Below are 15,659 nucleotides of genomic sequence, written 5' to 3' on the forward strand. Positions count from 1 at the left end.
CTATCCTACACACCTGTAGAAGATCACCTATTGGCTGCCTACCTTTCTAGGCTGAAAAGTTCAAGTTTCTCCAACTTTTCCATATAACTCAATCCACTGACACTAGGGGGAGATTTTAACTTTCGGATGGCCGAGCGGTGGAATGTGCCGGTCGCTCACCTGTGCAGGGAGCGAAGAGGCCAGAACCATATCAAGGTCGAGGCCTCATTTAACTAGAACCGGCGAGCTGCTGGTACCGATGGGGCATCTCAATGCAGCTTGCTGGATTTGGGCAGGCCAGCAGCAGCAGAGTAAGTCTGGGGTGGCAGCACTCTTGCTCCTGCTGGCACCACAGAAATAATTTAAAACTTGCCTTTTTGGGGTCGCTTCTGCTGTACCATATATTAAACTGGTCAGAGAGAGCACTGCGCATGTTCCACTCAGTTCAGTCCTAAAATGGCAATCGTGATCCGATGCACAACATAGGACCCCAATTTGCATATTAAAAGGGGCCTGCACCTAAAAAGGCAGGCTGAAGCACCCAGCAATATGCCCTTTTAAAAATGGCAGCAGTCAGAGTGCCGACATTAACAGGGTAGTAAACCTACTGACCCCATTATGAGGCCATTAATGCCTTGTTAACACCGATTTAGCCAAGTTAAAATCAGCTCTGAGGAACCAGTCTTGTGGGGCTTTGCTCTGAACTGCTTCAAGTGCTTGAATGTCTCTCTTTGTTTCTCCACAACCAGAACTAAACATCATATTCAAGTGCAGTCTAACCAGAGTACTATACAGTTTAATCACCTCCTTCAATTCCACTACCCTCCCATCTACACATTTGAGTATTTTGCACTGATTTTCTGAATCCAAGTCATTGATGTAAATTAGAAACAGTTGTGGTCCCAACCGTGAGATGTGGGCAACACACTCAAAACTCCCCCCAGCTTGACATAACTCCTGTAAAAAGCAGCCGTTGATTTCTACCCTTCAGACAGTTTCTTATTCATTCCCAAGATTCACCCTGAATACTTTACAACTTTGAGCTTAACTAGTAGAATGTCATATGAAACTTTGTCAAATGCTTTTCGGAAATCCAGGTACAGAAGATCACAGGGTTTCCCATAGGCCACTGACACTTCCTTATAGAAGTCTAGGAGATTTGTCAGGCTATAATTCCCTATTTAAAGCCATGTTTAAGAAGTCACACAACACCAGGTTATAGTCCAACAGCTTTATTTGAAATCACAAGCTTTCGGAGCGCTGCTCCTTCTTCAGGAGCCACAGCGAAAAATCGCATAGACCTCCTCAGAAGACAAACACGGGACACAACCAACAGAGTACCCTTCGTCGTCCAGTACTTCCCCGGAGCGGAGAAACTACGCCATGTTCTTCGCAGCCTTCAACATGTCATCGATGACGACGAACACCTCGCTAAGGCCATCCCCACGCCTCCACTACTCGCTTTCAAACAGCCGCCTAACCTTAAACAGACCATCGTTCGCAGCAAATTACCTAGCTTTCAGGAGAACAGCGACCACGACACCACACAACCCTGCCACAGCAACCTCTGCAAGACATGCCAGATCATCAACACAGATACCATCATCACACGTGAGGACACCACCCACCAGGTACATGGTACATACTCATGTGACTCGGCCAACGTTGTCTACCTCATACGTTGCAGGAAAGGATGCCCCGGAGCATGGTACATCGGCGAGACCATGCAGACACTGCGACAACGGATGAACGGACACCGCGCAACAATCACCAGGCAGGAGTGTTCCCTCCCAGTCGGGAAACACTTCAGCAGTCAAGGACATTCAGCCTCCGATCTTCGGGTAAGCATTCTCCAAGGTGGCCTTCGAGACACACGACAACGCAAAATCGTCGAGCAGAAACTGATAGCCAAGTTCCGCACTCATGAGGACGGCCTCAACCGAGATCTTGGGTTCATGTCACGCTACATGTAACCCCACCTGATGCAGGGTCATCCAGACTCGAGTCGACATTGGCTTGTTCTCTCTACACAGATGCGGCCGGACCTGCTGTGATTTCCAGCCAAAAAAAATTTTTTTTGTCTGTTTTTTTGTTTTTCATACAGACCCCAGCATCTGCAATATTTGACCCCTTGTGACCCCACCTCATTGTTCTTTGATGTAATGTTTCCCTGACTGACCTGTTTGGACACCATTCACACCTTTGACTGCTGTGATTATCTCTCTGCCGAGGTGCGATAAATGGCAGTTGGAAAGGTTACCTGTAAACATCTGACATGATTCTCTGACTATATAAGCTGTGTCTTTATGCATTTCTCCACTTCACCTGAAGAAGGAGCAGTGCTCCGAAAGCTTGTGATTTCAAATAAAGCTGTTGGACTATAACCTGGTGTTGTGTGACTTCTTACATTTGTCCACCCCAGTCCAACTCCGGCATCTCCACACTAAAGCCATGTTGATTGCTGTTAACTAGGTTATTCTTGTATAATCTTCAAATTTTCTCCTGATAACCAATTCCATTATTTTACAAGGAACTGAAGTTGAGAATAATGGGTTTGTATGTGCCTGTATCTGGTTTGTCACCCTTTTTGGAACATTTCTCCATTTCCAATCTATTGGTACCTCACACGTTTCCTCTGTAGTGTCTCTCAACATGCTGTGATAAATACCATCTACATAATACCATTTGTAACAAATACTATTTGTTTTCAGTCCTTTAAGCCTGTCTAGGACTTCCATTGTATTTATATCAAACACACAAATTACACCTTGGTGAACAATGTTTGGGGTAGCATGTTGCTTATGAATCTCCTTAGTGAATACTTGGAGGAAGAAATCATTCAGAATATTAAGTATTTTCTGCTTGTCCTCAGTGTTGTGTCCATGTATAATAAGACACAGACTGCAGGAGAACGGTACAACAGGTGTTTACTCAATGTGGCTCACACGGGAACTGATCTGTACAGATTACTACTCAGTGCTATATACAGGTGTGGTCACTGCCGGTACTGCAGTATACATGAGCTGTAAAAGATAGTTCCCCCCTTAAAGGTATATACATTACAATGCCTCCCCTTTTAGATTAACAGTACCATAACACTCATTTAACAATTAAATATCAAACTAATTACAATTAACACTTTTAACATGCAACATTAGCTGAAAATAGTCTATTTATAAATTCAGTCTTTGGGGAGGCTTCCTGATCCTTTCTGGATAGCGCCTTTCCCGAGTGTCTTGCTCTTGGTGCGATGCTACTGTTTCTGGGGTAGATGCGACCTGTACGTCGGGTTCATCACCAGGTACGTATGGGCGAGGCATGGGGTTGACTTGTTCTTGTGACTCTAGGATCTGGTCAGCATGGCGTCTCACGATGTTCTCCCCAACGTCCAGTGTGTACATTAGTAGGCCCTGCCGTGTGCATATCATTCCTGGCTGCCATTTTTCTGTTCGGTAGTCGCGGGCCAAGACTGGTTGCCCTACATTAAAGCTCCTTGTTGGCTTCTCATGGATGTGCTGGAATTGCTTACTCTCAACATCTCTTCGTACGTTTGGTCTGAGCAAATCCAGGCGAGATCTTAACCTTTGGTTAAAGAACATCATGGCTGGGGCCTGGTTGGTGACTGCATGTGTCGCATTCCGGTAGGCGAACAGGAAATTGTTCACCTTGTGCTGCAGCGGAATGTTGTCATTGTACATAGCCTTTATTGCCTTCTTAAAGGTTTGTACGAACCTCTCAGCCAATCCATTTGTGGCTGGATGATACGGGGCGGATGTGTAATGCCTTACCCCATTCATTTTCAAGAACCTCCAGAACTCTTCGGACACAAACTGTGGTCCGTTGTCGGAGCAAATCTGTTCTGGCAAGCCATTCCTGGCAAAAATGGTTCGTAGGACTGCAATAGTTTTCTCCGTGGTGGTGGAGGACATTTTGATCACCTCATGCCATTTCGAGTGCGTATCCACGGCTATTAAAAACATTGAGTCCATGAATGGACCAGCAAAATCAATATGCGCCCATTGCCATGGAGATAAGGGCCACTCCCATGGGTGTAGAGGGGCCTGTGGTGGTGCATTTTGGACTTTCTGGCATCCTGAGCAGCTCTTTGTCAGGTCCTCGATTTGTTTATCGATTCCCGGCCACCACACATAAGCCCTGGCAAGGTTTTTCATTTTTACCCCTCCCAAATGACCCTCATGAAGCTCATTGAGCACTCTATCCCTTAACTTGGGTGGAATTACCACTCGGGATCCACACATCAAGGTCCCCCGGCACACTGACAGCTGTTCTCTCCTTGTCGAGAATGCTGGCAACAGTGAGTCGCCATGTGCTGGCCATCCCTTCACCGTCAAATCATATATCCGAGACAGTGTCGGGTCATTTCGGGTTTCCTTTCGATACAAGCGTTGGTTACCGGTAGGTATTCAACTATAGTCAAATGGAATATTTCGACAGGATCCATTGCTGGTGCTTCCTCCGCAGTAGGCAGTGGCAGGCGTGATAGCCCATCAGCATTTCCATGCTGTTTCGTGCCCTTATATTCAATCTCATAGTGGTGCGCCCCTAGAAAAAGTGACCATCTTTGTAGTCGTTGCGCAGTCATCACCGGAGCGCCCTTCTTTGGATTAAAAATGGAGACAAGAGGCTGGTGATCAGTCAGCAAGGTGAATTTCTGCCCGTGCAGATAGTGATTGAACTTTTTCACTCCCCACACTAGGCTGAGGGCCTCCCTGTCAATCTGGGCGTAGTTACGCTCAGCTGAGGTTAGTTATCGAGACGCAAAAGCTATTGGCCTCTCTGAGCCGTCCGAGAATTTGTGCGACAGCACCGCTCCAATGCCATAGGGTGACGCATCACATGCCACCCGAATTGGTAATGCTGGGTTGTAATGGGCCAATACTTCTTTCGATGTGATTGGTGTTTTGCTCTTCTGGAAAGCTCATCTACATTCGTCACTCCACTTCCATGGCACCCCAGTTTGCAGTAGGGTGTTCAGTGGGTGTAGTATTGTAGACAAATTTGGCAAGAACTTATGGTAGTAGTTTACCAGCCCGAGGAACGACCTCAGTTGTGACACATTTTCCGGTGCTGGAGCCTTGACTACTGCTTCAATCTTCTCTGGGGACTTATGTAACCCCTCTTTATCGATAACGTGGCCACAATACGAGATCTGTTTTCTAAAAAACTCGCATTTGGGGCGGTTAGCTCGGAGCCCATATTCCTGCAATCTAGTGAGCACCTGCTCCAGGTTGGCAAGGTGATCACTGTCATTTTCGCCCATGACCAGGATGTCGTCCAAATAATACTGGGTCCCTGGGATCCCTTGCAGGACTTGTTCCATTGCCCTTTGCCAAATAGCCGGAGCTGATGCTATCCCGAATACCAGCCGGTTGTATTGGTAGAGACCTTTATGGGTGTTGATTGTGAGGTATTTTTTTGATGCTTCTTCTACCTCCATTTGCAGATACGCCTGGGCCAGATCAATCTTACTGAAGCGTTTCCCTCCAGATAGCGAGGCGAAAATATCTTCAATCCGCGGAAGTGGATATTGTATGGTGTGAAGGACCGAGTTCACTGTTACCTTAAAGTCCCCACAGATGCGAACCTTCCTTGGTTCCCCAGGCGTGCTGCTCAACGACTTTTTCATCACAGGGATGATGGGTGTAGCCCACTCACTCCAGTCTACCTTGGACAGTACACCTGAATGTTCCAGACTCTCCAGCTCTGCTTCGACGGCTGGGTGGATCGCATAAGGTACCGGTCTGGCCTTAAAACATTTTGGGCTTGCGTTTTCTTCAATTTTAATCGTCGCTGTCATGCCTTTTAGTGTTCCGAGTCCTTGCTGGAACACTTCTTTTGCGTCAGTTAGGATCTTTGACAGTCGCCCAGCTGTGGCGTCGTCATCCTTTTTGTCAGCCACAGTCAGTGCCTGTATGGAATGCCAATCCAGTTGTATTTTCCGGATCCATTCACGTCCCAGTAATGGTGGTCCTCCATCTTGCAATACATACAGGTCTAGTTTTGGTGTTTCCTTTCCGTTATATATAACAGTCACCCTTATTTTTCCTTTGGGGTAGACTTTTTGCCCCGTGTACGTCTTCAAAATAATTTTTGTGTCTCTCAAGGGTATGTGTGAGAATAGCCGCTCGTAGTCCCGTCGGTTTATGACTATTAGGGCTGATCCTGTGTCCAATTCCATCTTTACCTGGACTCCTGCTATCTTGAGAGTGACCCAAATGGTTCGGTGATCCTCCATTGTGATCACATTATGTAGTTTCAGACAACTCAGTTCCCTGCTTTCGGAGTCGTTATCACTCTTTTGTTTGTCTGAACTATTCTCCGTCATCTTATGTACCTTCTTGTACTTTTCTTTGGTAGGTTTCTTATTGCTGGTTTTCTTTCCCGACCTGCAGACTCGTGCTATGTGTCCTACTTTTCCACACTGTCTGCACACTTTGTCTTTGAACCAGCAATCATTCTGGTCGTGTGTTGTTCTGCCGCAGCGATAGCACTTCTCTGTTCCATATGACATTTCGTTTGTGCCATATTCTTGCGGTCTCTGTTGTATCTCTGCAGCGCACCGTGCTGCTGCTTCATATGATACCGCAATGCTGAAAGCCTTTTCTAGCGTAAGGTCCTTTTCAGATAAAAGCTGTTTCTGGGTTCCTTCACTTTGAAGCCCACACACAAACTTGTCCCTTAAGGTATCTGCCAGCCCCGCTCCAAACTGGCAGTGTTTCGGTAGTTTGCGCAGTTCTGTTAAATAATCAGCATTGCTTTCATCCTTATGCTGGTTCCGTTTGTGAAACTTGAATCTTTCTGCTATCAGCAGTGGTGTGGGGTTTAAATGTTCCTGTAGTATCGTTACTATGTCTTCAAAACTCTTTTCCATTGGCTTCATTGGGGTTACTAGATTTCGTAATAAACCATACGTCTTTGCACCCATTAAATTTAACAATACCGACGCTTTCTTGTCATCTGACACCTCATTTGCCTTGCAGTATACCTCTATTCGTTCGACATATGTAGTCCAATCTTCGACTTCATTGTCAAATGCGGTGATACTGCCACTCTTCGGCATTTTGGGTGTGGTTTAAAATGGCGTCTCCCAATGGCTTAAAATGGCGTCTTCCGCGCTTTCCTTCCTCCCCCGCTGCTGCCAACGCCGCTCCCGGCGGTTCTCGTGGCAATGGCGGCACCCTGTAGGTTTCGCGCGCTTCTCCTGCGCTGCTGCCAATGCCGCCCTCGGCGGTCCTCGTGGCAATGGCGGCGCCTCGCGGGTTTCTGTGCGTCTCTCTCTCCCTCTTTTCGATGCTGCTCGGCCCCTGAACACCAGCTGTGCCCTGTGCACTCTGCCCTCTCTCTCTCTCTCCCCTGTCGACGCTGCTCGGCCCTTTGCTGTGCCGCTCGGTCGGGCTCTAGCCCGCCGCTGTCCGGGAAGGGTCTGCGCACTACCTGTTGCCAGCCTGTTTCGCTGGACCACCTCGACTGGAAAGCCAAGCCTGGCTCTCGACAGCCTCCCCCGCAATTCTCGAGTCTCTGCTGGATGACTGGGCGGTTGCCCGTGGTCGACGCCCAAGTCCCTGGCCTTGACCTCCAATCCACTGATCTCCAGGAACGAATCCCCGGGAGGTGATGCAGAGTTGCAGGTAGGTTCGAACTTGCCTCGTTGCCAATGTTGTGTCCGTGTATAATAAGACACAGACTGCAGGAGAACGGTACAACAGGTGTTTACTCAACGTGGCTCACACGGGAACTGATCTGTACAGATTACTACTCAGTGCTATATACAGGTGTGGTCACTGCCGGTACTGCAGTATACATGAGCTGTAAAAGATAGTTCCCCCCTTAAAGGTATATACATTACACTCAGTTTCAAATTCATTTGCTTATTTATGTTTCACATCTCTCCCCTGACCACCCTCTTGCTGCTGTGGTACTGAAAGAGTTTTTACTGTTATATTCTGCTTCAGCTGTTATGAATTCCTCTAGGTCTCCTTGGACCCTCTACGCACCTGTTTGATGTGCTTCTGCCTGTTCTTTTATTATCCAATGTCCCCCTTCCTCTTTCTCCCTCCAGGATTTGCAATTTGCCATCACCATTATACTTAATTAATGTATTAAATAATTATTTTATTGTTGATTTAAAAACTTAATTTTGCAATTCATGCTTAGAATTCTTACTGAGCGAAATACTCAGTGTTGAACTAAGATTATAGTATGTGAACAATACAAAGGCTCAAACTACATACTCAAGTTCATCTTCAGCCATTTCCTCGTGTTTGTCAAATGATCGCTCACGCATCTCTACCATCATCTTTTCAACATCCTTCTGCATGTGTTGTAGGTTTTTTTCTGTAACCCCATCTCTGACTCTAAGGGTTTCATTTAATCTTTTAGATTTTTCTTTTAAATCTGGAAAAACAAAAGGAAACAAATTCAAATTACAAAATTCCAATACATTGCAAGATTTATATAGCACTTTATTATAATGTCTCTCAGAAATGTGTCAAAGTGTTTCATACAAAATGAATTACTTTGGAAATCAGTAATCATTATATCAGTGTACACAGATGCCAATTTGCACACATCAAAAAAGACAAGGGGAATAACCAGTTAATTTGGTTTTGACATTGGCTGAAAGAGAGGTGAGCCAGTATTCCCACAGGGAACATAATTTTGTAAATTTGGCCTTAATATTTTTGTTTATGTCTAATTCTATGTACAGTGGTGCCATGTTCGAACTTACTGGTTAGCTATCTGATTTGATAATATTACCATAAATGCACAGAATGACTATTTACTTTTTAATCCAAGGACTGTGTGAAACTCAAACCTGAAGCCTTAATTATGCAAAATTTCAACAGTTCTCATGTTCTCACACTGACAGACTTTATAGAATTCATACAATTGATAACTGACACATGGGCTGCCTGTCTTACAATACAACCACATAATTAGAATCATAGAATAGTACAGCACAGAAGGAGGCCATTCGGCCCATCTAGTCTACGCCAGCTTTTCCAAAAGCAATCCAGTTAGTCCCACTCCCCTGCTCTTTCCCCATACCCCTGCAATTTTTTCTCCTTCAAGTATTTATCCAATTCCCTTTTGAAGGCCACCATTGACTCTGTCCCCACCACCCTATCAGGCAGTGCCTTCTAAATCCTAACCACTCGTTGGGTAAAAAAGTTTTCCCTCATGTCGCCTCAGGTTCTTTTGCCAATCACCTTAAATCTGTGCCCTCTCATTAGCAACCCTTCAGCCATTGGAAACAGTTTCTCTTTATTTACTCTAGCATAATCCTTCGTGATTTTAAGCACCTCCATTAAATCTCCTCTTAGCCTTCTCTGCTCCAAGGAGAACAACCCCAGCTTCTCCAGTCTATCCACTTAACTATATTCCCTCATCCCTAGAACCATTCTAGTAAATCTCATCTGTACCCTCTCAAAAGCCTTTATGCCCTTCCTAAAGTATGCTGCCCAGAATTGGACACAATACTCCAGCTGGGGCTAAACTAGTGTTTTATATAGGTTTACTGTCGTGAAACTTATCATTCATACAGAAATGACTCATGAAATAACACTGGGCGGCCAGCTGGTGGCGCCGTCCAAGGGGTATAAATACTCGGCCGTGGGTCCAGCTTGCCCAGGACATTTTTGTAACCAGGAACTAGTGATGTAACTAGAATCTCATGGTTGTGAAACAGTTGATTAAAGCCTTGTTTTATACTCAACCAAGTGTTTAGTGAGTTTTCTTACATCATTTACCATAACTTCCTGGCTTTTGCACTCTATGGGCTGGATTTTCCAAGCCCCGAGGAGGCGGGCATGGAGGTGGGACTGCTGGTAAAGTAGCAGAAAGTGGGGGCGGATGGCAAACCCACCCCCATCCCGCCTCCGTGCCCTTTTGCCGGGAGGCGGGAAGTTGTGCTGCTTCGGGTCCCATCTCCCGGAAGCGGGAAAGGCATTAAATCCTTTTAACTGCCTGTTAACAGGTAGTTAACAGGCAGAAAAAAGGATTAGTGCAATTTTACCTTCACAAGTGAAGGCTTCCCGACCTCGGAGAACACCGTCGGGTTGGAGGAGACGTGGAGGAGGTCTGCGGTGGTCGGAGGCACCTGGAAGTAAGATGTAGAGGTGAGTGATGGGTGCAAGTGTGGAGTGGTAAATATGTAAGGTAAGTGATAAGTGTAAAAAAATGTTCACTTACCTTGTTTTCTTCCTACAGCCTTCATCCTCTCTGGATTGGGGGACCCGACATCCTCATTGTTGATTTCACAGACTGGCTGTTGGATCCTCCGAACCAACAGCCATCTGAAATCAACAAAGTTGAAAGGTTTGATGTGTCCTGAACACAAGGACTCAACAAACTACAGAGAATGTCAGAGTTTGACAGCTTCACAGAGCTGTCAAACGCTGACATTTCTTCTTCCAAGAAGTCTTGACAGATAGCACATCTGACGTTGACGTGCTCTGTCAGTGACTTCCTCCCTAATTGGCCTGCTGAGGGGAAAATCCCACTGGTTGGTCAGACAAGGATGGAGGCGGGATATTGACACGACAAGCAGCAGTCCCGCCTCCAACTCATCTCCATTGAGAAAATCCAGCCCTATGCCTCTATTTATAAAGCCCAGGATCCCATATGCTTTGTTAACCTGTCCTGCCACCTTCAAAGATTTGTGCACAAGCACCCCCAGGTCTCTCTGTTCTTGCACCCCCTTTAAAATTGTACCATTTATTGTGTATAGTCTCTCCTTATTCTTCCTACCAAAATGTATTGCCCACAAACTTCTCTGCATTGAATTTCATCTGTCATGTGTCTGCCCATTCCACCAGCCTGTCTATGTCTTCTTGAAATCTATTACTATCTTCCTCATTGTTTACTACACTTCCAAGTTTCGTGCCCTGTACCCACCAAGTCCAAGTCATTAATGTATATCAAAAACAGCAGTGGTCTTAGTACTGAACCTTGGGGAATGCCAATGTATCCCTCTCGCCAGTCCAAAACACAGCCATTCACCACAACTCTGTTTTCTATCCCTCAGCCAATGCTGTACAAAATGCAATGATATCAGTTCGGATACCGATACCTACACTTGTCGTTCCTCCAAACTTAGGTCAGGGCCGCACATTGGTTTTGCTGGTGGGAAAGGGGTAGAGAAAGTGTCCTACCTCACACCACCTCTGTCTTCTCTAAATTGACCATGGAGAGGTAGTTATGGTGCAGAGACAGACTGAAAGGTTAAATGCACAACGGTCAATAGGCAACAAAGAGAAAACCGGTGGTGGTGGTGGTGATAAATGTAAAAAAGAAAACTTACCGATCAATCGACTTTACACAAATAGATAGGTTTGTTTTTGTGAACAGCAGCTTGGAGTGTGAATAAGACTTAGAATATTTCAATAAATAAGCATATCATTGTCACGGTCTGAAATCTTTGGACATGTAGTTGCCAATCATATTATGTGAAATTATAACACTATCAGAAACCAAGAGCCACAGAAAATGATTTTAAAAAAGCATCCTGATGACATTTATATAAATGAGTTGATGTCTACCTTGAGAAGCCAACATCGTATATTTGATGGATTTTTCTAACTCCATTGCTCGTTTCTGAGTCTTCTTGGTGTCCTTATCAGTTTGCTCACCATCTGCTGAAACTTTTGTTGTCTAATTATAATATAAAAATAATTCAGTTAAAAAAATGATTTCACCCACTAAAGAGCGTTTGAATTAATATTATTTTTAAATTAATTTGTAAATTTACTTTTGCTTGTGGTCAAATTTAGAACATATTCAGAATTTTATAACAATTTGCTAATTTTTAAACTCGTAAGAGCATAGCAACTGTAATTTTTAGTCTGCTTGCTATACATTTAATCTTTATTTCTATTTATTAAAAGTATTTTAGAATGAGAAATAAAAGTTCGTTAATGCAGTAAAGAAATAATTACTTCACAAATGTTTTATCACAAAAGGTTAAAATATTAAATAAACTAGCTCTAGATCCTCTCACCAGGCTACATTGCATTTGTACGTGCTGAAATCAGGTTTTACCAAGCAGAAATTTTAAGTATTCATCTATATTTCGATGTTAAGTTTACATTACTGTATCTGTCCTTTACCCTGTTCAGTAACTCATCCATCTCTGTGATCAAGGTGTCCAGATTACTATCTGCCAGCTGTAGGAGTCTCTCTGGAGCTCTCTGAGGTGACATTAGGTTCTGCAGACATATGAACAAATTCACTGATTACAGGAGGCATTCACAGAAAGCACACATAGCACCAAAACTATATAACTTACTATATTGCAGCTTTGTTGGTTTGAAACACAATTAATATACGAGACATTCATGAACACGTTGTACTTTCCACTGTTGAACTCTCATTTACTGCATAACACACTAATGTTATGAAATATAAAGCACCAAACCTTTCGTACCATTATGCCAGCTATGATGAATAGCATAATCTTTTAATATATCTTAGTGGAATGATACAAGAAAAATACCAAAGAAACTCAACCAAATCATAAATTTTATCCATAGAAGTCAATGGAAATGAAAAGTGGGAGAGATGTATAACAGGTGGCTGAATTGATATTGTCTGTTTTACACGATCACCCAAAGTCAAAATTACCCCCACTGTCTGTACATTTCCAAGGTATAACAGTAGTGCAGCAGTTCTTCAAGGGATGCTTATAGATTTGAATAAAGGTTGACTTTTCTGGCACAAAGATGTCCAGAGCAAGTGGCAGAACTGCTCCTTCACTGAAGAAAATTTGGATGTGCTGCCGGAGGAGGTGCAGAAGAGGAAGGTGGAAATTTTGGAGGTCAATGAGCAGTAGGCAGAGTAGTTTGCTAGGTGTGTAAATGCCATCTCCTGGCATCCCAACAAGATAAGCTTTCCCTTCAACTTTTTCTTGCTGGTCCTTAAAGTCACTCAGTGAACCACATGCAGCACATCTGCCCAATATTGTAGTAGCATTGGATTGGATTGGCCTTGCTACTATGTGCACAAAAATTTGCTGCATTTCTCATGCTAACTCATGTCCCCTTTCTCTTTGTGCAGGGAGCTACCAGGATTATGTAGTTGGTATCAGGGAAGAGCAAAAAGCTGTCTGATTGCATGAGCACCAGCCAAGCACTCCACAATATTTAGGCACAAACACAGAAACATTAGGCTGGATTTTGTAAATGGAGATGTGCTGGAGGCGGGACTGCTGCTTGTCAGGTCTAAGTCCTGCCTCCATCATCGTCTGACCAACCAGAGGAATTTTCCCCTGATTGACCCTGTGGGCTCAGCAGGCGAATTAGGGGGAAGTCACTGACAGAGAACATCAGACGTGCTATCTGTCAAGACTTCTTGAAAGAAGAAATGTCAGCATTTGACAGCTCTGTGAAGCTGTCAAACACTGACATTCTCTGTAGTTTGATGAGTTCTTGTGTTCAGGACTCATCAAACCTTTCAACTTTGTAGATTTCAGATGACTGTTGGTCAGAGGATCCAACAGCCAGTCTGTGAAATCGACAAGGAAGATGTTGGGACTCCCGATCCAGAGCGGATGAAGGCTGTAGGCAGAAACCAAGGTAAGTGAACATTTTTTAACACTTAACACTCACCTTACATACTTACCACTCTACACTTGCACCCACCACTCACCTCTACATCTTACTTTCAGGTGCCTCCGACCCCCGCAGACCTCCTACTTGACTCCTCCAACCCGACGGGGTTCTCAGAGGTCGGGAAGCCTTCACCTAAAAAGGTAAAATGGCATTAATCCTGTTTTCTGCCTGTTAACAGGCAGTTAAAAGGATTTAATCCCTTTCCCGCCTCGAGGAGATGGGACCCAAAGCAGGACATCTTCTCGCCTCCTGGCAAAAGGGCACAGAGGCGGGAGGGGGGCGGGTTTGCCATCCACCCCCACTTTCTGCAACTTTACCGGCTGTCCCGCCTCCATACCCGCCTCCTCAGGGCTGACAAAATCCAGCCCATTCAGTTTGGAGGAATAAGATAGAGAGCATCAAGAGGTAGCACCTCGTAAGGCACCCAGCACCAGTGAGGAGCAGCAAATGGAGGTGGCAGCATGACAAGCAACAATAGAGGAAGGGAGCCTGTGGCCAACATTCTGTCTGCCTGCTCATTAAAATAGTGCTGGCACCATTTGTACGTTAATGGAATGATAGCCTTTCCTATTCATATGCCCATGTTTTGTTGTTAGGGGCCTTTATAGTTATATGCATATTAATAAATGGGGCAATATGTGTGTCATTAATGAGACTGTGTACTTTAGGAAGTCTGCCATATGGTAAAAGTGCTGTTGCCTCCTCTTTGTGCTGAAAGCAAGAAAATGAGTGCCCTGGCAAACAAAGTTTCTGTGATCTGCTTGATGTGGTAGTGGACTGAAGTCTGATTAATGTGGCAGATGTCACCAGTGGTGGCTTGAGAGGATCTAGTAGCTTAAACATTGAATGCAGTGTTGAATTTCATAGCAACAACTAGAGCTGTCCCTGTGCAAGCCCTTCACCTGAAATTTCTGTGCAGGTTCTCTCGCAGGAGATTGGCGGAACCCCAAAGAAATGGCACAAATGACTAAATACAGCCATTAACTCTGTTTCTCTAGATGTTATGCCAATCTTCCATTGAAGTAATGACAGAAGATTGGGAGAACTATTTGGAAATTTAGGGCCATTGTCTATAGGTCAGACTTCAGTCGATGCCATAACTGTCATGAATCAGGTGAGGGCAAGTCTTCTCAGACATGACTAAGTAGATATGCCAGGCCAAAATATAGAACCTGGACTATAATTCTGAGTAGGCACCAGATCACTGAGGCACAAGTGCACCTGCCTTTCTTCCCTCTGCCAGATTTCCTCTTTCTTCTCCATATTCATGACAGCCATTGGCAAGGCCCAGTAGAATACCCATACTGAGCAGTCTGAATAGAGCTGATGTTGGCAGTTTGTGGTAGAAACAATGCTGTGAGTAGAAGTCTGTGCAAAAGGAGCCCTGTATTGTAAAAAAAATTAGCGGCAAACAGCAGGAGAAAAAACTACTGCACAACCGATAATGTAGAAACAAAGGTATGATAAATCACTAATTGGCAGCAGAAAGCAAAATTCTAAAAACCACTCAGTCTCAACTTTAAGAATGGATATTCTCCAGCTAATTGGGTGAAGCTTTCAAGTGCCCACTATAAACTGGTGAGTAGTGCACACAGAGTTAAATGGTGAGAGAACACCAGAAATTCATTGTGGTACATATTTAAAGCAATTTGCATTAATATCAGGGCTATAATGAGACCCACATACACAAGTAACCTAGACTCAACTATTCTAATGCTCTCTGGCCAGCCTCCCGCCCTTCATCCTCCATTGACTTCAGTTCATCTAAAACTCTGCTGTCCGTATCCTATCCTGCACCAAGTCCCGCTCATCCATCACCTCTGTCCTCACAGACCTATACTGGTTTCCCATCACTCAATTCCTCAAAATTCTCATCCTTGTGCTTAAATCCCTTCATGGCCTCACCACACCCTATTTCTGTAAACTCCTCCAGCCCAAACCCTCTGACTCTGGCCTCTTGTGCATCTCATCTTCCCTTCACCCCACCATTGGCGGTCATGCCTTTAGTCACTTAGGTCCCATACTCTGGAATTCCTTTCCTCTCCACCTCCC

At 44.6% G+C, this 15,659-nt stretch overlaps 1 protein-coding gene across 2 annotated transcripts in view; it reads right to left on the minus strand.

Moving 5' to 3' along the window:
* Positions 1-15,659, minus strand: part of lama2 (laminin, alpha 2) — a 600,632-nt gene that overhangs the window by 97,959 nt on the left and 487,014 nt on the right. For both annotated transcript variants that reach the window (XM_085997158.1, XM_085997157.1), the window contains 3 exons: positions 12,108-12,206; positions 11,541-11,652; positions 8,232-8,394 (listed from right to left, as the gene is read on the minus strand). In XM_085997158.1, the coding sequence (XP_085853284.1) occupies positions 8,232-8,394; positions 11,541-11,652; positions 12,108-12,206 (374 nt within the window). The remainder of the gene's footprint in view (positions 1-8,231; positions 8,395-11,540; positions 11,653-12,107; positions 12,207-15,659) is intronic.

Source organism: Somniosus microcephalus, chromosome 9, assembly GCF_052327205.1.
Source record: "Somniosus microcephalus isolate GS21.2 chromosome 9, FLI_Smic_1.0, whole genome shotgun sequence".
Taxonomy (NCBI): domain Eukaryota; kingdom Metazoa; phylum Chordata; class Chondrichthyes; order Squaliformes; family Somniosidae; genus Somniosus; species Somniosus microcephalus.